Genomic DNA, 15808 nt, shown 5'->3' on the forward strand with positions numbered 1-15808 from the left:
GGACGGAAGCTAAGTACGCTCTCGTGGACGACTAAAGGGAAGGCTATTGTGCACGCGGTAGACAGCAAGGCGAGCAAGGAAGGATGGAGACGGCGCTGTGCCAAACGGAGAGGCAGCACATACGCGTAGAAAACGCTGGCCTTGCATGGATCGCCCGGCCCCGGTGTCATTGTGGTCGTTTCGGGAAGAGAATGCAGCACCAGAGGGTGGCAGGTGGCGCCGGACTGGTCAACCTCCGCACAACATCCTTTCCTCTCTGTCTAGCCTCTTGCCGTCTTTCCCCTTTCTCGGCTCGATTCTTTCTCTCTATAACGGATCTTCCGACAGCGGCTGCGAGGCCGTGTGCCATGACGGCCACCTTTGCCCCATTCCTCCCGTCTCCTCTGACGGCGCGCCGTATTCCACCGACGACCCCTCCTCCTCTTCCTACTCTCTCTCTCTCCCTCTCTATCGCACATGCATATGTATGTCTCTCTCTCTATGTGTGTATGTGCGTCTATTTCTGTGGCACTTCGCTTCAGCGACGACCGTAGCCGTAATGAGCGAGGACTGTGAAGGCAAACGAATACACATACACACGCATACGCATTCAAGTCCACTTGGCGAGTTGCTCGTGATTCTACTGAACGGGGAAACTTGTAACGGCGCCTCTGGGCCTCTCTCGCTACGCTCCGGTGCCTTGCAGCCAGCACTTATCCAGTGTACCTCGTGCTTTCCGGCGGTTTGCCGCGGTAGCATGCCTAGTTCTGCGTCATGGCAGCGCTACGACGATGAGTTCAACGTCTCCGGTGTCATGACGGAGGCCGCGCGCGCGTGCGTGTCAGCTCACCCGACAAATGTGCAGGACTTCTTCTCCCGCTACTTTCGTGAGGTGGCCGGGGGGACGTCCGTGAAGGCGATTCATCATGACGAGGTGCTCAACGCGGCTGGCGAAGCAGCTATTACCTTCACTCTGGAGCTGTGCGCGGGGCCTGAGGTGACTGTGACCACTGGGAGCCTGCGGCCGTGCTTGGCTGCCGAGCGAGATGGACAGGCCCCCACATCGCCAATAGCGATAGAAGAGGCGGAGGACGCCGGTGCCAACGGCTGTTCCGCAATCCACAATCTATGTGCGGCGGTGGTGTCGAAGCTGGTGCAGCTGGGCTACGTAGAGCCGCAACTGGACTGGGATTCTGTGCTACGTGGTGCTCTCTCTGCGTCCTCGCTCGCCACGGGTGCCTCATCTGTTGAGTGGGTCGTTAGCGTCATGGCATCCTTGGTGGCTGCGAAGCAGCGCCAGGTACCACTGCATCATTACATTGCCTCACTCTTCGACGAGTGCCGCCGTGAGAGACTCACCGCTGGTGGCGCCTACTCAATAACGGCGCGCAGTGGCGTCTCAGCAGCGTCAGAAGCAGTGACTCCTTCAGACAGCTCAGCGCGACCGTACTCGGTGCCGCAGTTGCTGGTGACGTTCTTGGTGAGCGCCGCGAGGGCGGACGTTTCAGACGCGGCAAATGGTGTGCGCTTTTCTCACGTGTACGTTGCCTTGGATGCACTCACCTCGTCCGCAGACGAGACGAACGAGGCTGGCACGTCAACACCCGTCAGCGGCGCTCTGCTTCGGCAGCGCATGCAGAAAGTGCGCAAGGCTGCTCATTGCTTTCTGCAGTCCCACCCCACCGCCGCGAGCGTTTGCGAGAACGGCATCCTGCGCTGGGATGGCGCTGCGAACATTGCAGACGTGGTGCGAGTGGTAGCAGAAGCATTATCGGCTGTTAAGCTGAAGGTTGGCGTGGAGGTGTGTGTGGGCCTCTCAATGGGAGCCTCCACGACACGCGTGCCTACAGCCGACTTGGCGGACGGCGGGGCAGCCAAGGGCGCCTCCACAGAGTGCAAGGCGCTCTACAACCTCTTCGGAGGCGCAGAGCCCCCAGTAACGGGTGATCAGCTCAGCGAGTACGTCAAGGAGCAGCTGAAGGAGGTCGGCCCAAACATTGTGCAGTTTCTCGAGGATACGCATGCCGCGGAAGACCGCGTCGCTCGGCAAAGGCTGCAGATGGCTCTCCAGGACTCCGTCGTTCTCAGTGAGGTGGCCACTTCGCAATCGGAGGTGACGACGGCGCCGTCGGGTCTTGCTGATCCGTTGCTCATAGAACTTCACGAAGGCGCGTTCCCAAACACCGTGATGAACCCCGGCGACTTTGGCAACGTGAGCAGCGCTGTCGAGCACATGTGCGTGGTCGGCGAAGGCTCCCGCCGGGGAATCGCTGTTATGATTGACACTGCAGCCGGGGATGCGTGGACGGCGGCTCACATCGTCGATGTAGCGATTGCGGGCGGTGCGTCTTACGTGCTTGTCAGCGCCGGCATCTTTAGTGCGCACACAGCTGCAGTCGTCAGCCGACTGGCATGTCTAACGGCTGAGTTGGCAAGCAAGCAGATGACGGCGCCACGACTACCCGCACGGCGCTTCAACCGCTACGACTGGCCCCCGTTGCCCACGACGGAGGTCGCGCCGATTCGGCGGAAGGGCGACAAGAAGAAAAAAGAGGTCGGTAAGGCATCGGCAAAGAAGAGGTAACGCGCGGTAGGGTGCAGGGGGGGAGAAAGAGGGGTGAGGTGGAGTTGGCAGGCCATCGCCTTCCCCCCTCCCTCTCCCTCTCCATCTTCCCCCTCTCCGCCGCCAATCCTGCCACATCTCTTTTGGGTATGGTGGGGTGCGGCTCCCTCTCCTTTGCCCTCTTCTCCCTCCCCACACAGCGTTCACCCCACAGGAAAGGAAAAATAAAACAGCGCAACACACATGCGGAAAGAGAGAGAGAATGAGTCAGTGCCCCCTCTGTGCGAGGCGGCTCGTGCGTTGGTCTCTTCTGGTGTATGTGCTTGTTCTTCGCCCTTCAGGCCTGACGATCCTTTTTTTTTTTCGCAGCGCATATCTGATGATGTACAGATCCTCGGCACCGAAGTAGCTACCACGGTGGAAGTCGACGGAAATACATAACACCGTATGAGAAGCATTCAGATAGACTGCAGCGTGTCTTCAATGCCTATTTTTGTCTGCATGCCGAGACCCCAGACGCCGGCGCTTTCACATCGATGCGCACGAACGCACTGAACCGCGCGTCCTTGCCAAGATGCACGGCGCAATCTAGCGAATACCACCCTTCCCTGCCACGATTTCGCGTCTGCACCCCGGGGTGCGCACATGTGCTCGTGCGTGGGAACCCACGCTCACACCCTTACCCGGTACCCACCCCTTTACTCCTCCCTTTTGCCACGAGGCTGCTTGCCGCCTCTCCTTTCGGCTTCTCCCCGGCGTATACGCACCTGTGGCACGACGCCTGCTGCGGTGCCTCTCTCTCCGTCCCCCCCCCCAGACCCCTCTCTCTGTCTTCTCGCTGTTCCTTCAGCTGCTCTCCTCTCACTAAAGGCGCTCGCTAGTGACGCTGAAATTGTTCGTGGCGTGAGACGATTTTTTTTGCTGCCGTCCCCCTCTGGTGAGGTTCGATCTCTGCCCAGACGGATTCCTCTCCCCTCCCCGCGCGATACCGACAGGCATCACACGTGCTGAACAGAAGCATGCTCCGCCGCAACCAGACATTTCTGCGCGTGAGCCCGTTCGCGCTCTACCTCCAGGAGCTTAGCAGCGCTGGCAAGCTGAAGCGGGCAACGAACAAGTGCACTTACGCGGCGAAGTTGTACCACAAGCTCTCTCCGGCTCAGAAAGGTGCACTAAGGCGTAGGGCCAAAGCGAAGACGTTTCCAGCACAGGTGGCGTATCAGCAGCTCGTAAAGCGCGAGACGAAGCTCTTGAGCGGCATCCCAATAAAAAAGCGTCAAGCAATTATCCAGAAGAAGTGGGCGTCCTTCAAAAAATCTCAAGCGAGAGCGTCGGCCAAGGCAGTGCCAAGCGCCAAGAAGAAGGTGAAGGCCGCCAGCACTGCGGCCAAGCGTATCTCGAAGGGCACGCAGAAGTAACTTCTATCGCTGGCGATGGTGAAGTGTTAGCGCAGCAGAGCGATCAGCACGCGGATGAATGTACCCAATATGCGAGAGAGATCTCTGTCTCATCTATTTGTCTCCACTCGGACGGTCTTTGCGTTTTTTTTTTGTACTGTGAAGCCAACGTGCGCACGGCACTGGTGGGATGCTGAGCGAAGGGGGAGGGCAGGAAAAGTAAGTGGGAAAGGAGGAGTGACATCGGGACACGTTGAGCGCAACCTCATCGGAAGGAGACATGCCGAGCGCGAGCGCTTGCGTGAAACCAGCGGTGCTGCTCACAATCATAGATTCTTGCCGTTCTTCTTTTTTCTTTTTTTCGTGTTTCTCTGTGGCTCGCTCTCTTCTTTTGCAGTGCGCGAGTCCGCACTGACAGATTCGACATCCCCATCCTTCTCCAGCGTCTTGCCATGTACGAACGCCCTCCCTCGCCTCTTTCCGCTTCCCGATGCCACCGTCACTGTATTTTTTTCCCCTTCGTCGTCATCTTTCGGCGCACTTGGCCTTTGCCAACTCCATAGAGAATGCCGGACCGGTAGTGACAGTGGCATATACATAAGGGAGAGAGAACACCAGAAAAGGCCACCGCCAGCAGTGCTCTTCTCCCCCTCTCCCCGCCTCACTGTCACCGCTGCGGTCGATAGCTATCCGCCCCGCGCTTCGCCCCCTCTCGCGCTGCCACGTCTGTACTGATAGTCAAATGGATCTGTTCCGCACGCGCGCCTGTCTTCGCTTGTGTGTTTCTTTTTTTTTGGCTATGCGCTTTTGTTTCGGCTTTTTTTTCTTCATGAGTAAAGAGGCCCCTTCCAAAAAAGCCTCGGCATGCCTCGTCTACACGTATGTGTGTGCGCTTGTGCGTGTGCTGTACGCCCGGGCCCCGTGCGCATGCCTTCAATGCGGCGCCGAGAATGGGGTTGACCCTGGGCGGACGCTCACACGCATGCGGAAGGAGAAGAATACAGTCTTGCCCCCTCTCTCTTCTCTGTCAGGGATGTGTGAGGCGGTGGGCTAAAGACAGCCGATCGCGTGGATAGAAATGCCGAACTACACTCTAGCACAGGCGCGCCCATTGAAGAGGAGCAGGTGCATAGGCGCCAGCTGAAGCCTGCCTCACGCTGAGCAGTCGGCCTGCGCGTCTCTGCGCGGGCGGTTCTTCCTCCGGTGCTCGAGTCCGTCAAGGGAGTCGGAGCAGATTGGACCCGGGAGCGTTGCGGTGCCGGTGGGGACTCATCACTCCTTTCTCTTCCCTGAACTCCGCTGGTCTGCCCTCCAAGTACTTTGCCAGATGAGCGGGAGCAAAGGCAATCAGCCGCTGCCTGCGTGCGCACCGCTAAGTGGGCGCCGACGCGGACAGGAGAACACCGAGTCTGCAATGCCTATGCCTTCCTCAGCTTGAGCTTTGCCTCTGACGATGTCCCGCTCGCATTGCTTCGGTGCCGTTTTACCCCCTCCCGTCTCCGCTTCTTCCCACATGGGTCCGCTCATCCGTCACCGCGCCACCGCATTAGCCTTCCGCACCGCCTCGTTCCCTCTATTGTCGCAGCGAGCACTTGAAGCACAACATCTCAAGCAAAAATAGAAGAAAAATCGCCCTGTCACAGCGTGGTGAACAATACACATACACCCGGGAGCGAAGTTTTTTTTTAGGGTCCGTGGTGTCAGTACGCATCCGCCGCGTGCACACTTCAGGGAACCAGAGAGAGAGTGCCCGAAAGCATAGATCTAACGCAGCGAAAGGCTCAACGCGCAGCACGAGTAAAGCTCACCGCCCCTCCCTTCCAGCGGGCATTCGCTTACACGCAGCCACACGCCTTCCACATATACCCCTCCCCCTCCCTCCCCTCCGGGGGTGCCGTCTGTGGCCCTCCTCCCTGCCTACAAGGGCACTCTCGCCCTCCCCGCTGCCAAGCCCGCCATGCTGCGCCACTGTTTCACACTTCGTCGGGTGAGCCCGTTCTCCGTCTTTCAGAAACATCTGGGCGAGACAGGCCTATTGAAGGGCGTAAAGAACCCCGCGAAGAAGTCAGCGAAGATGTACCGGCAGCTCTCTTCGCCGGAGCGGAAGATCTTTGAGGAGCGCGCGCGTCGCTTGACGTACCCTGCGCTCGACGCGTTCAACCGCTTCCAGAGGGAGTATGCACCCCGCTTTGCGCACCTGTCCATGAAGCAGCGCCAGCGCAAGGTGGCCCGGCTGTGGGCGGAGTTGAAGAAGAGTGGGACGGTGAAGGTACCAAAAGGCGCCAATCGCAAGTTCAAGACGGTGGTGAAGAAGAGGAAGCCGTCGACGCCGCAGAAGGCGCGGAAGGGCGGCAAGAAAACGGCGAAGAAGTGACCGGAGGAGTGCACTGCTGACGGTGGGGCGCAGTTCCCGCATCGTGGTTTTTTTCCATAGAACTGCAACGAAAGACAGCAGGGTGAGTTGGGCGAGAGGGAAGCACGCGGTAGGAGAGGGAAGGGGGGGCAGAGAGAGAGACGAGAGGTATCCTAAAGCGCGGTCAACTCTGCACAGCAGGCATGTATTGACCGCTGATTGCGAGTGATTGCGCTTCAAGCGAAACCGCTTTCGGATCCAAAGCACATTTGGACCGAATGCTAGGCGTCATCATCGTCTGCCGATCCTGCACCCCGGCTTTCCTCTTCCTGTTTTCTCCACTCGTATATAGCCTCGCGGACCCACACCCTGCACCGCCCTTCAGAAGAAGGGCGAGGACAAGCGAGTGTACCGCCAGGGATGCACTGCTGTCGAGGGGCTCTTCCTTTCGCAGCCTCTCCTCACTTCCCCTCGTTCCTTTTTTACAATCCCTTTCGTGTGGGGGCATCGCGCGTACGCGTCAGCACAGGAGAGCGCAGGGTGGAGTAGAGGGACGGGACCAAGAAGCCGCTGAGATACGTGACGCGTGTAATCCCATTTTTGAGTGCATAATGACGGCCCGCGCACGACTTGGCGTCAGCGTCGGCCCCACGCAGCTCAGTACTCTTCTTCGCTCCTTCCGCTTCCACTTCTTCCGGATCAACATTGTGCGGCTCAACGCTCGTGGGCGTGCGCCTGCCTCTAGCGGCGATCCTCAGTGTTTCTTCTTCTGTTCTCTCGCTCCCTATCGATGTGCCGCGACCGCCGCGTTGTGATGTTCGGTAGCGAGGAGAAGGCAAGGCGCGCGCACAGGAGAATGAGGATAAGAAAAGAAAGCATTGCTTCCGGACGCGCGTGTGATCTCAGCCCATCCCGCAATGGGACAAGGGCCCCATTTAGCGCACGCATGTGTGTTTGCGTGTTAGTGTGTGTGTGTGGGGCGAGCGGGGTATGTGGACAAAGCTCCCCTAACCCCCATGCCAACAAGCACAAAAATGCTCTGCCGATGCCACAGATGTCAATAAGGCCTTCCCCTTCCCGCTGGGTCAACGCCGGAGTCCGCGATGTGGTTTTCCTGTGTTGCCTCTATTCTCACCGAGGCGGCCTCGCCGCGTGTCTTGTTGACGCAACGCGACACTCGCGCTTTGCGGATGCTGAGGTCGGCCATGCTTTGCAGGCCAAACTGTACGCCGCCTTTCCCTTCCTCTGCACGGGCTGCGGCGCTTCTCTGCTTCTCTTTCTTCCTTAACTCTCCCTGCTGGCTGCATACGGAGCGCAACGCATACACACATGCGTCGGGCCCACTCACTCCCCCACTCGCACCAATACGCGTCAATTGCCCGAAACGTCTTTTCTTCTGTGCCTGCATCGCACTGGCCGGGAAGTCGGACAGCTTTTCTACGCACGTTCGCTCTCGCCAGACCCTCGGCTACTTCGCTTTCACCTTTGCCGCTATACCAACGTGACCGGCACCCATACACGTCCCCGTGTGCCCACTGTCTGTCGCCCTCTCTCTGCTTTCGAGTGTGGCTCGCACCGCCTTCAACACCGCTGAGCCTCTTCTTGGTTACCCTTTCAGATACATCGAGAGAGACGAGAAACAGCGCAGCGCCTCTCGCATACCAGAGAGAGACACACACACTGCTATTTGACAGCCACTTCTTCTCGTCTTTGTTTGCTGTTGTCCTGCCGCCGCCATCATGCCAGTGAAACCAGCGCAGGACTTCTTTTCCCTGGACGCGAACGGCCAGCGAGAGGCACTCATCATCATCAAGAAGTTGCAGTGCAAGATTCTGTACAGTGACAAGTACTATGACGATACGTTCGAGTACCGTCACGTTATCCTCCCGAAAGATCTCGCGCGCCTTGTTCCCACCAGTCGCCTCATGAGTGAGATGGAGTGGCGCCAGCTCGGCGTGCAGCAGTCGCAGGGGTGGGTTCATTATATGATGCACAAGCCAGAGCCTCACGTGCTGCTCTTCAAGCGACCTCGCACCTAGTCGAAGCTCCCCCTCCAGAGCGCAAGAGCCACAAAAGACCCCATTAGCCTGGACGCGTCAGTGGAGCTGGTTAAGAGGTGGAGGTGCGGAGCAGAGGGGGCAATAGAAGAGGGGCGCGCTTCAAAGCGGGCGCACAACACCGCTAATTCCTTCCAGAGCTGCGGAGGCCTGCAGGTGACAGCACCCCACGCCTTGGTGCCCTTCCCGCCGCATGCCGTTCATCGTATCCCCCTCCCTCCCTCTATTCCCAGCGCTCTCTCTCTCTCGCTTTCTCCTTCTTGTAGTCTGTATCGTGCCGGCTCTCTCCATAGTGGTGAAGAGGACCGTCTACTCCCAGCACAGTGGGATGCATGCCTTCTCACTAATCTCCCTGCTCCGCATGTGTATGTTGCCCCCTCCCTCTCGTGTCTGACTGCACTCCTCCTTATCTCCTCCTCTTCCCCATATTAGACCACGCATAGAGTCGTTTCGGTGTTCCCCCTCTGTCGCTTGTGTTTTTTCACCTCTTCAGTGAAAGACTGCTCAATGCAGTTGTTTGTGGCGGGCTTGTCCGCGCTTCCCCGTTGTGTGTCGCGGACTTCGTGGCGGCTGTGGCGAACGCTGCTGCGTCGGCGTATCCGCGGAGACGTACGCGCGTTCGTAAAGTTAACCACTGCAGAAAAGAAAAAAACTCGGCAAGAGAGCGGGCGGTGCTTCCCTGAAGCAGACGTCCAGCAGACGCGCCTCAGAGAAGGCGCGATAGCAGCAGTCACCCTCGGCGCCCCTGACGCCTCGTTGCATCCCGCGAGGGATGAGAAGGGTTCGCGCGCGCAGTCTCTGAGTCATGCGCCCGCACCCGTGCACCTCGCCCCGCTCCGAATTTTGACAGCTGGCTCAGTGTGGCGCTCATTTGTTTCGACTTCGACGTCAAAAGTGACTGCATGGCTGCTGCGGCCTGAGCTGACGAGCCACTCCCTCCTTCAGCGGCGCCCTTAGCGGCGAAAAGAAGCCGGCGCTGCACGAATGCGTACCCCCTATGGCCTGTACGGGCGTCTCCCTCGCTCTTCCCTGCGGGGCCTCCCGGTACCAGCGGTGCACCGCATACTACCCTTCTTCGCCAACCTCCCGCCTCACTTCTCACCGCTGCATATCCGCGAGCTCTTCACGTCCACGCACACAAACCCAAAAACCTGCGAGAGGACTATCAGGAACGAACAACACGACGATGAGAGCGAGCCAAACACAGCTTGTGTGTGTGGCAGTGGCAGTCAGCGGCCTACTCGGTGCCCTCAGCTACGCCGCCTACAGGCAGCTGAGTCAAGATCGCGCCGACAGCCTTGAGGGAAAGCCACACACACGCGGATCCCCTAATCAGCTGCCTGCCGGTGACGCCGGCGCACAAGCCGCACCACCCCCACCTCAAGCCTCTCTCTCACTTCCCCTCGAATCACCGTATCCCGCAGCGGACAAAGCCAAAGCTCTAGAGCTGCTGAGCATGCTGAAGCAGAACGCCAACATCGCCTTCCAAGAAGGCCGTTTTGAAGATGCGCTGCGTGGCTATCAGGACTGCATCGAGGTTACGTCGGTCCTTGGTGCTGCTGACGCGGAAGCTGTCAAGACAGAGCAGATTGTTCGCGCGAACGTCGCAATGGTCTGTATCCGCATGCACGAGTACGATGCGGCGCGCGCAGTGGCGACGACGCTGCTGCAGGATGCCGCCGTAGCCCTTCCAGATGACCTCAAGGTGAAGGTGCTTTACAGGCGAGGGCTTGCCAGTAAGGCTCTCAACGATCGCGCGGCGGCGCTGGCCGACTTCAACGCTGCGATGCACTTCTCAAAAGGACACAAGAACCCGGCTGTGGAGAAGGAGATGGCCCTGCTGCGGCAGGGCGACGCTTAGAGGCTGTTGCGGGGACAGACGAGGAGACGAAAAAATGCGCTGTTTCCCACGCGCAGAGGTAATTCTCTCCCTGCCGACCCACAGCGCGCCGAAGCGCAGTCCCTTGAATGATTCGGCGCTTTTGATGCCGTGCGGATGTGGCTTTCTCGAGGCCTGTATCTCGGCATCGACCCATCGACGATCTTACTGAGAACTTCCCACTCCAACCAAGGCTGCTCTCAAGGCGGTCTTTGACGCGCGCACATGTGCCGCGCTGAGAAGGTAGGGGAAGGAGAGTGTCTCAGCACCCCCTTCCCTTTCACGCAGGAGCCATGCAGCTGACTGGCGTGAGCGTTGCGGCACCGTGGTGAGCTGCCAGGGACGGTTACTCCTCACCGCTTTCAGTTTCTCCGCCACCGACTTCCATTTTTCTCATCACCTTTGCTCACCCTTTCCCCTTCTTCTCTCCCCTGTGCGTCTCAGCACAGCGGAATCGGCGCTCGGCAGCGAACTCTGGAGAGCGTGTAGGGACGACGACCCTCCTTCCTGCTCTTGACGGACACGCATTGCTGGGCACGAATTCTCTCCCTTCGCCGAGGAAGCTGCTCTCTTCCCCGCAAGCCACCACGCTCCTCTGTGCTTGCTCATGATTACTCCTGTGTTTGAGTGCAACCAGGACGGTGGCTTCGTCGTCGTGCGCCTCGTCCTCTCTGCCATCTGTAAGGTGACGGGCGCCGTGTTTGACATCCACGAGACACAGTTCACCTTCTACTGCTCGCCGTATTATCTGCGCCTGCGCTTCGACCAACACCTGCAGGAGGGCAGGGGGGAGCGGGCCACCTACGACGTAGCGGCGAACGTGCTGACAGTATACCTGCCGAAGGCAAACGCAGAGGAGGTCTTCACAAAGCTCGACAACCCGGCCTACCTCATCGCCACGGAGAGGCAGCGTGCTTCGCTTATTCAGGTCCTCGGTGAGACCAACTCCAATGACGCGGCGAGTGGCGCAGGCGACGAGGCAGAGGAGACGGAGTTCGTACAATCCTTGCCGAATGCCACCGTGCCAGACAGCGCCGCAGACCGAAGCGATAACGCGGCATCGGCGGAGCACTGCAGCTACGGCTTCGCGAACGCGTTCAGCGGGCTCTTTCACAAGATGGACGCGGATGTTGTGCGCGAAGTTGTGTGCTTGCGTGATAGTCCAGACTGCACAACGCCCGAAGAGCGCCGGCGATTGCGTCTCGCTGATGAGATGAATGACTTTGACGAGGACGTGCTGCTCTTTTCGTTTGAGGATGCCGACAGGGAAGTCGCGCGGGTGCTGCGGTATGTCCCTGCCCTCATTAATGACTTTAAGTCTGCCTTAGAGGGAAGCGTGGTCGAGCCTGGAAGGGGGCCGTCGGCGTCACCGGTGGTGCTTGCGAGTATACCGGAAGCAGAAGCGTGTGCTTCCCGTAGGCACGGCGCAGAGCCGCTAGAGGAGGAGGAGGCAACGCTGCTCGGCAGCTCAGATGCGCGGCCAGTCACGGTGTGGTGTGGCAACGTAGCCGACTTCAAAAAGCCCCTTATCGAGGAACTGCCCTCCGCTGACGATGTACAGCCAGCATTGCCCTTCGAGGCGATCGCTTGTGATGCGGCTGCTGTCTCGGCATCTTCTCGCACCGCGGCGAACACTGCTTCAGCGCCGTGCCCACGTACGCGCTTGGCGATTCCGCGAGTGCGCCCAATGCTGAGGTTCACTCAAGATGAGGCGGCGGTGTTGATGCGGGCGACGTTACCGCGACTGCTTTTTCCTCCTTCACCTGCCGAGGTGGAGGCGCTGACAGCCGACCTTCTCTTTAGCGAGGCCTACGACGACCTCGTGACCGAGGGCAGTGGCTGCAGCGAGTCGCTGTGGAACCTTACCCAACTGAGTCCGGCGCTGTCCTACCTCGACCCGGCCGATACACTCTACGAGGCCTGCGTCGCGTTCGCACGCCGTGCGCTCGTCTATCCGCTGCACCGTCACTGCGCCCTGCTGCAGCGTGTGTGGGCAGTGGTGGGTACACGCCTGCTGCTCGGACGCAACTACACGGTACGTGCCCTCTTGCGCGTGCGCATCATTCTATCCCACGCTGAGCACAAGCACCTCTTGGCGACCATTTACCTGGACCCGTTAATTGCCTACTGGATGCACGTCTCCGACGCGGACGATCGACTGATGCGCATGGCGCTCGAGATCCACGAGCACGTCTCCCGCACCGAGCCGACAACAGTGTCGACGGCTCCGAAGCCTGGAACGTCTGCTCTGCATTCGGTGTTGGCAGGCACACAGAGGGTGACTCTCTACCCGCTCACGCTCGCGTACCTCCGCCTTCCGTTGTCGGAGGAGACGGAAGACGACTGGCGCGAGGGGTGAGGAGCTTAGAGTTCTTTTTTTTTGAAATTTCTGCAGTAGCCGTTCATCTCTGCTCAGCGCAGCACTCGATGAGACGGACACCGGCGCAGGGAGGTCAAGTAGTGCATGCCTAATCTGTTACCCTTGAGGGGAGGTCACTAGCGAGCGGTAAAGGAGTATGGGACACCGACGTGCATAGCGCTGTTCTCCGCATCTTTGCGCGCAACCTCGGCGGTGGCGCACATCCACGCGCCATCCGGCCCTCCCCTCATGCACGAGTGCACGTCACCCAACAAGGGTGGACATGAGGGGGGTTGGAGGCGGGGCCGGCTGCTTTGTTGCCGGCACTGTGCGAGTCTGTATGATAAAGCCGCACGTTTTTGGGGCGCTCGCCATCTGTCCAAGAGCGCTGCTCTTTCACCGCTTCTACGCTGCGTGCTGTGCCTCCATTCCACCGTGCGGTGGCCCTCCGCTCTCACGCGTCGCCGTCGGCGTCAACACATCAGTAAAGGAAAACAAAAGTACGCTGTAAACACACAGGAGAAAAAAGAGGCGGAAAGCGCTTCGTTCGGCGCACGCGCTCCGCCCTTCCTCCCCCCTCGTATACATCTGCGCGCTTACAGAATCCATAGAGCACCGGCATAGAGCAACAGAAGGGGGGAGGGTGGACGCACGCTGAAGAGTCACCGACCACCCACAATACACCGCCTTTTCTCCTCGTACGCTTTCCAAAGCACGTGCCCGTACACACGCACCTGCGTTGGGGCCAGCGCGAGCCTTGGCCACAGCGTAAACGCCACGCAAAAGCGTACAGCCACATAATCAGCTGCTCAGCGCCGTAGATGAGCTTCGCTGGCGCGAGTCCGGCCCTCACCTCCAGCGGTGGAACTGCTGGCTCGGATGCTGTCAACGGCGTGCCGATAGAGGTGGCGTCCATGTTTTACACGGGCATCAATGAGCCGCGCCCCACCGCGATGAACTTCTCCTTCGATGGCCTTTACTTCGTGTCAGCGCACACGGACGACGCCGTCCGACTCATTGACGTGGGAAACATGGTAAACACCGATGTGATCGTGTGCGACGCGTTTGGCGTGCACAATGTCCGCTACACCCACTCCAGCAGCGTTGTTTGCGTGGCTCCGCGGTTTCACCTTGACGGCCATCTCCACCTCCTGAACACGGAGACGTCGCAGTTCTTTGGTGAAATGGCTTACCTTAACGACGCGGAGTCTGAGATTGTGCCGGTGGCGAACACGCCAGTGTACTCCACTCTTTCTCAGTGCCCGACAACAGATGTGATAGGCGCGGTGGTGGCGGCCAAGAGCCGTCTCGCCCTCTTCCATCCGCTCATCTCCGGCTGCATTGCTGCCACACCGGAGCGTTCTGTTGTAGGTAGTAGAGCCTGCGTGCAATTTAGTCGGGACGGCCATCGTATCGCCATCGGCGACGACCACCGCATTGCCATCCTCGATCGGCGCAATCTCTTTCATTCGCCACAGGTCATGCTCGAGAATAAGCGCGTCTTCACTATGTCAACGCCGCCGACGAGGTGCAAGGGGGTTGAGTTCAGTGCAGATGCGAGTCGCCTGCTGCTCACCTCATCGAGTGGAGAAGTTGTAGTCTACGACTGGCAGCGCGACGAGACGGTGGCGAACTATTTCCACGGCGCTGCAAGGCGGCACTTCGTCGGCTCCGCCGATGCTATTGGTGCACAGCATGTGTTTCCGCACCAAGCAACCTCGCCCATTCTACAGCTCACCTCGTCCATGGCTGGAGGCCGGCATCTGCTTGTGTACGCCGGGTGCCCATCGAACGCAGTGAGCTCGGCCCAACAAGGGCGACTTCTGTATGAGCTGCAGTCGAAAGACAGCGATGTACCGGTCGCTGTAGCCGTGAACCCGCGCCTACAGCTGGTCGCCACTGCAGCACGGAGCATAACGTGGTGGGCTTTCCACAGCTCTGTAATGGAGGCGTACGCAACTCCCGCAGAAGCGTGTGTGACAGCAGCCGATGGAGAAGGCGGCTGACATCGCCGTGGTTAAGTCGAAAGGGGCGCAGACCCATGCACGCAAGTGCGACGCGTCACGCGTCTGCGCGTACGCCGCTGCCATTTCCCTCCCCCTCATCCGCACATCACGCAGAGGCCGCTGACAGGTCTATCGAATTCACGAAGAGCTCTGCATGCGGTGATGTGTTTCCGCTGCGTTTTTTTTTGTGTTTTCTTCTCACTTTGTGTGTATGTGTGTGCCGTTGGGGGGGGAGACGGATGGGGAGGGGGCGGATAGGGTCGGGGAGGGGGTTCCCGTCGCACAGCTTCCGACTCCTACGCTGCTCTACTAAGGAGGGTTAGGGCCCGCGCCGGCGTACCTGTGCGATGCAGACGTGGTCGGCTCCCATTGGTTTCATGAATTTGTATTCTCATCAGCTCAGCGAGCGGTTGCGTGGAGATGTGTGCCATCGTGCGTAAGACAAGGGGCGATGCTGCGCAACACCACCCTTCCCCCTCGCTCTCCTTTTCTTCTCCACCTGCCACTTCCTTTGCCACTGCTCGTGGGCCTTATCTATACCTTTCTTGACTACTTCACCGTGCCGATGAGTGGCGTAGCCTGCCACCACCACGTCTAAAGCGGTGTGCTAACCTTCTCCTCTTCCTCCTCCCACACATACACTAACACAGATGCACAAGCATGCGCACGCACCTTCGTCGAGTCGTAGCAGGAGCTTCCATCCCCTTTTACCCCTCCGCCTCTCTGCGGTATCAGCAGACAGTGCGTGCACGGAGGCAGTCACGCATTCATCTCGAGACCGGCCTGCACTGCGGGAAGGGCGAAAGGACGCCGTCGCCTCCGTTGGCTTGCTCGCAGAATCCGTTTCTGAAGAGGCAGCCGTGAGCAAAGCAAATAGTAAAAAGAGCGTCGATAAAGCTCCGCGGGCCTCCATTCTGGTCAAAGCGCAGTGCCACTGGGGCATCGGAGGCAGACAGGCTTCTATCTTGGTCTCCCTCGCTGAATGGGCCCCCGCGTTTCCTTTCGGTGAGAGGCCCATCGGATGCCACGCCGCTGCTGCCCTCTTCCTCAGCATCCGCGCCCCTCTTACTCGCTTGCACTCTCTCCTCTCCCTCTTTCCGCCTGCCTTTCTTCCGGTGAGCACCTTCGGTGCGACAACGGCATTCATCGGCGGTCATTCTTGTGACTTGCTCTTCCGCTTTTCGTCTCCTCCGACCCTCTTTCTTGTCGCTCTGT

The 15808-nt window shown here is 59.4% G+C and overlaps 7 protein-coding genes across 7 annotated transcripts; all 7 read left to right on the forward strand.

Annotated features, from left to right (window-relative positions):
• Window positions 1-736: 736 nt before the first annotated feature.
• LSCM1_02034 (uncharacterized protein) lies at window positions 737-2563 on the forward strand (the record flags this gene model as incomplete). Its single annotated transcript, XM_067319628.1, has 1 exon — window positions 737-2563. One exon carries the CDS (start codon window positions 737-739, stop codon window positions 2561-2563), a length of 1827 nt encoding a protein of 608 aa, XP_067176177.1.
• A 998-nt stretch (window positions 2564-3561) lies between these two features.
• On the forward strand, window positions 3562-3960 carry LSCM1_02035 (uncharacterized protein; the record flags this gene model as incomplete). The annotated part of the gene is made up of 1 exon (XM_067319629.1): window positions 3562-3960. One exon carries the CDS (start codon window positions 3562-3564, stop codon window positions 3958-3960), a length of 399 nt encoding a protein of 132 aa, XP_067176178.1.
• A 1936-nt stretch (window positions 3961-5896) lies between these two features.
• Window positions 5897-6313, forward strand: LSCM1_02036 (uncharacterized protein; the record flags this gene model as incomplete). Its single annotated transcript, XM_067319630.1, has 1 exon — window positions 5897-6313. The coding sequence occupies one exon, from the start codon at window positions 5897-5899 to the stop codon at window positions 6311-6313; it is 417 nt and encodes a 138-aa protein (XP_067176179.1).
• A 1718-nt stretch (window positions 6314-8031) lies between these two features.
• Window positions 8032-8331, forward strand: LSCM1_02037 (uncharacterized protein; the record flags this gene model as incomplete). Its single annotated transcript, XM_067319631.1, has 1 exon — window positions 8032-8331. The coding sequence occupies one exon, from the start codon at window positions 8032-8034 to the stop codon at window positions 8329-8331; it is 300 nt and encodes a 99-aa protein (XP_067176180.1).
• A 1204-nt stretch (window positions 8332-9535) lies between these two features.
• Window positions 9536-10210, forward strand: LSCM1_02038 (uncharacterized protein; the record flags this gene model as incomplete). Its single annotated transcript, XM_067319632.1, has 1 exon — window positions 9536-10210. One exon carries the CDS (start codon window positions 9536-9538, stop codon window positions 10208-10210), a length of 675 nt encoding a protein of 224 aa, XP_067176181.1.
• Window positions 10211-10835: 625 nt separating this feature from the next.
• LSCM1_02039 (uncharacterized protein) lies at window positions 10836-12587 on the forward strand (the record flags this gene model as incomplete). Its single annotated transcript, XM_067319633.1, has 1 exon — window positions 10836-12587. The coding sequence occupies one exon, from the start codon at window positions 10836-10838 to the stop codon at window positions 12585-12587; it is 1752 nt and encodes a 583-aa protein (XP_067176182.1).
• An 821-nt stretch (window positions 12588-13408) lies between these two features.
• Window positions 13409-14593, forward strand: LSCM1_02040 (uncharacterized protein; the record flags this gene model as incomplete). The annotated part of the gene is made up of 1 exon (XM_067319634.1): window positions 13409-14593. The coding sequence occupies one exon, from the start codon at window positions 13409-13411 to the stop codon at window positions 14591-14593; it is 1185 nt and encodes a 394-aa protein (XP_067176183.1).
• Between the last annotated feature and the right edge of the window lie 1215 nt (window positions 14594-15808).

Source organism: Leishmania martiniquensis, chromosome 32, assembly GCF_017916325.1.
Source record: "Leishmania martiniquensis isolate LSCM1 chromosome 32, whole genome shotgun sequence".
NCBI lineage: Eukaryota > Euglenozoa > Kinetoplastea > Trypanosomatida > Trypanosomatidae > Leishmania > Leishmania martiniquensis.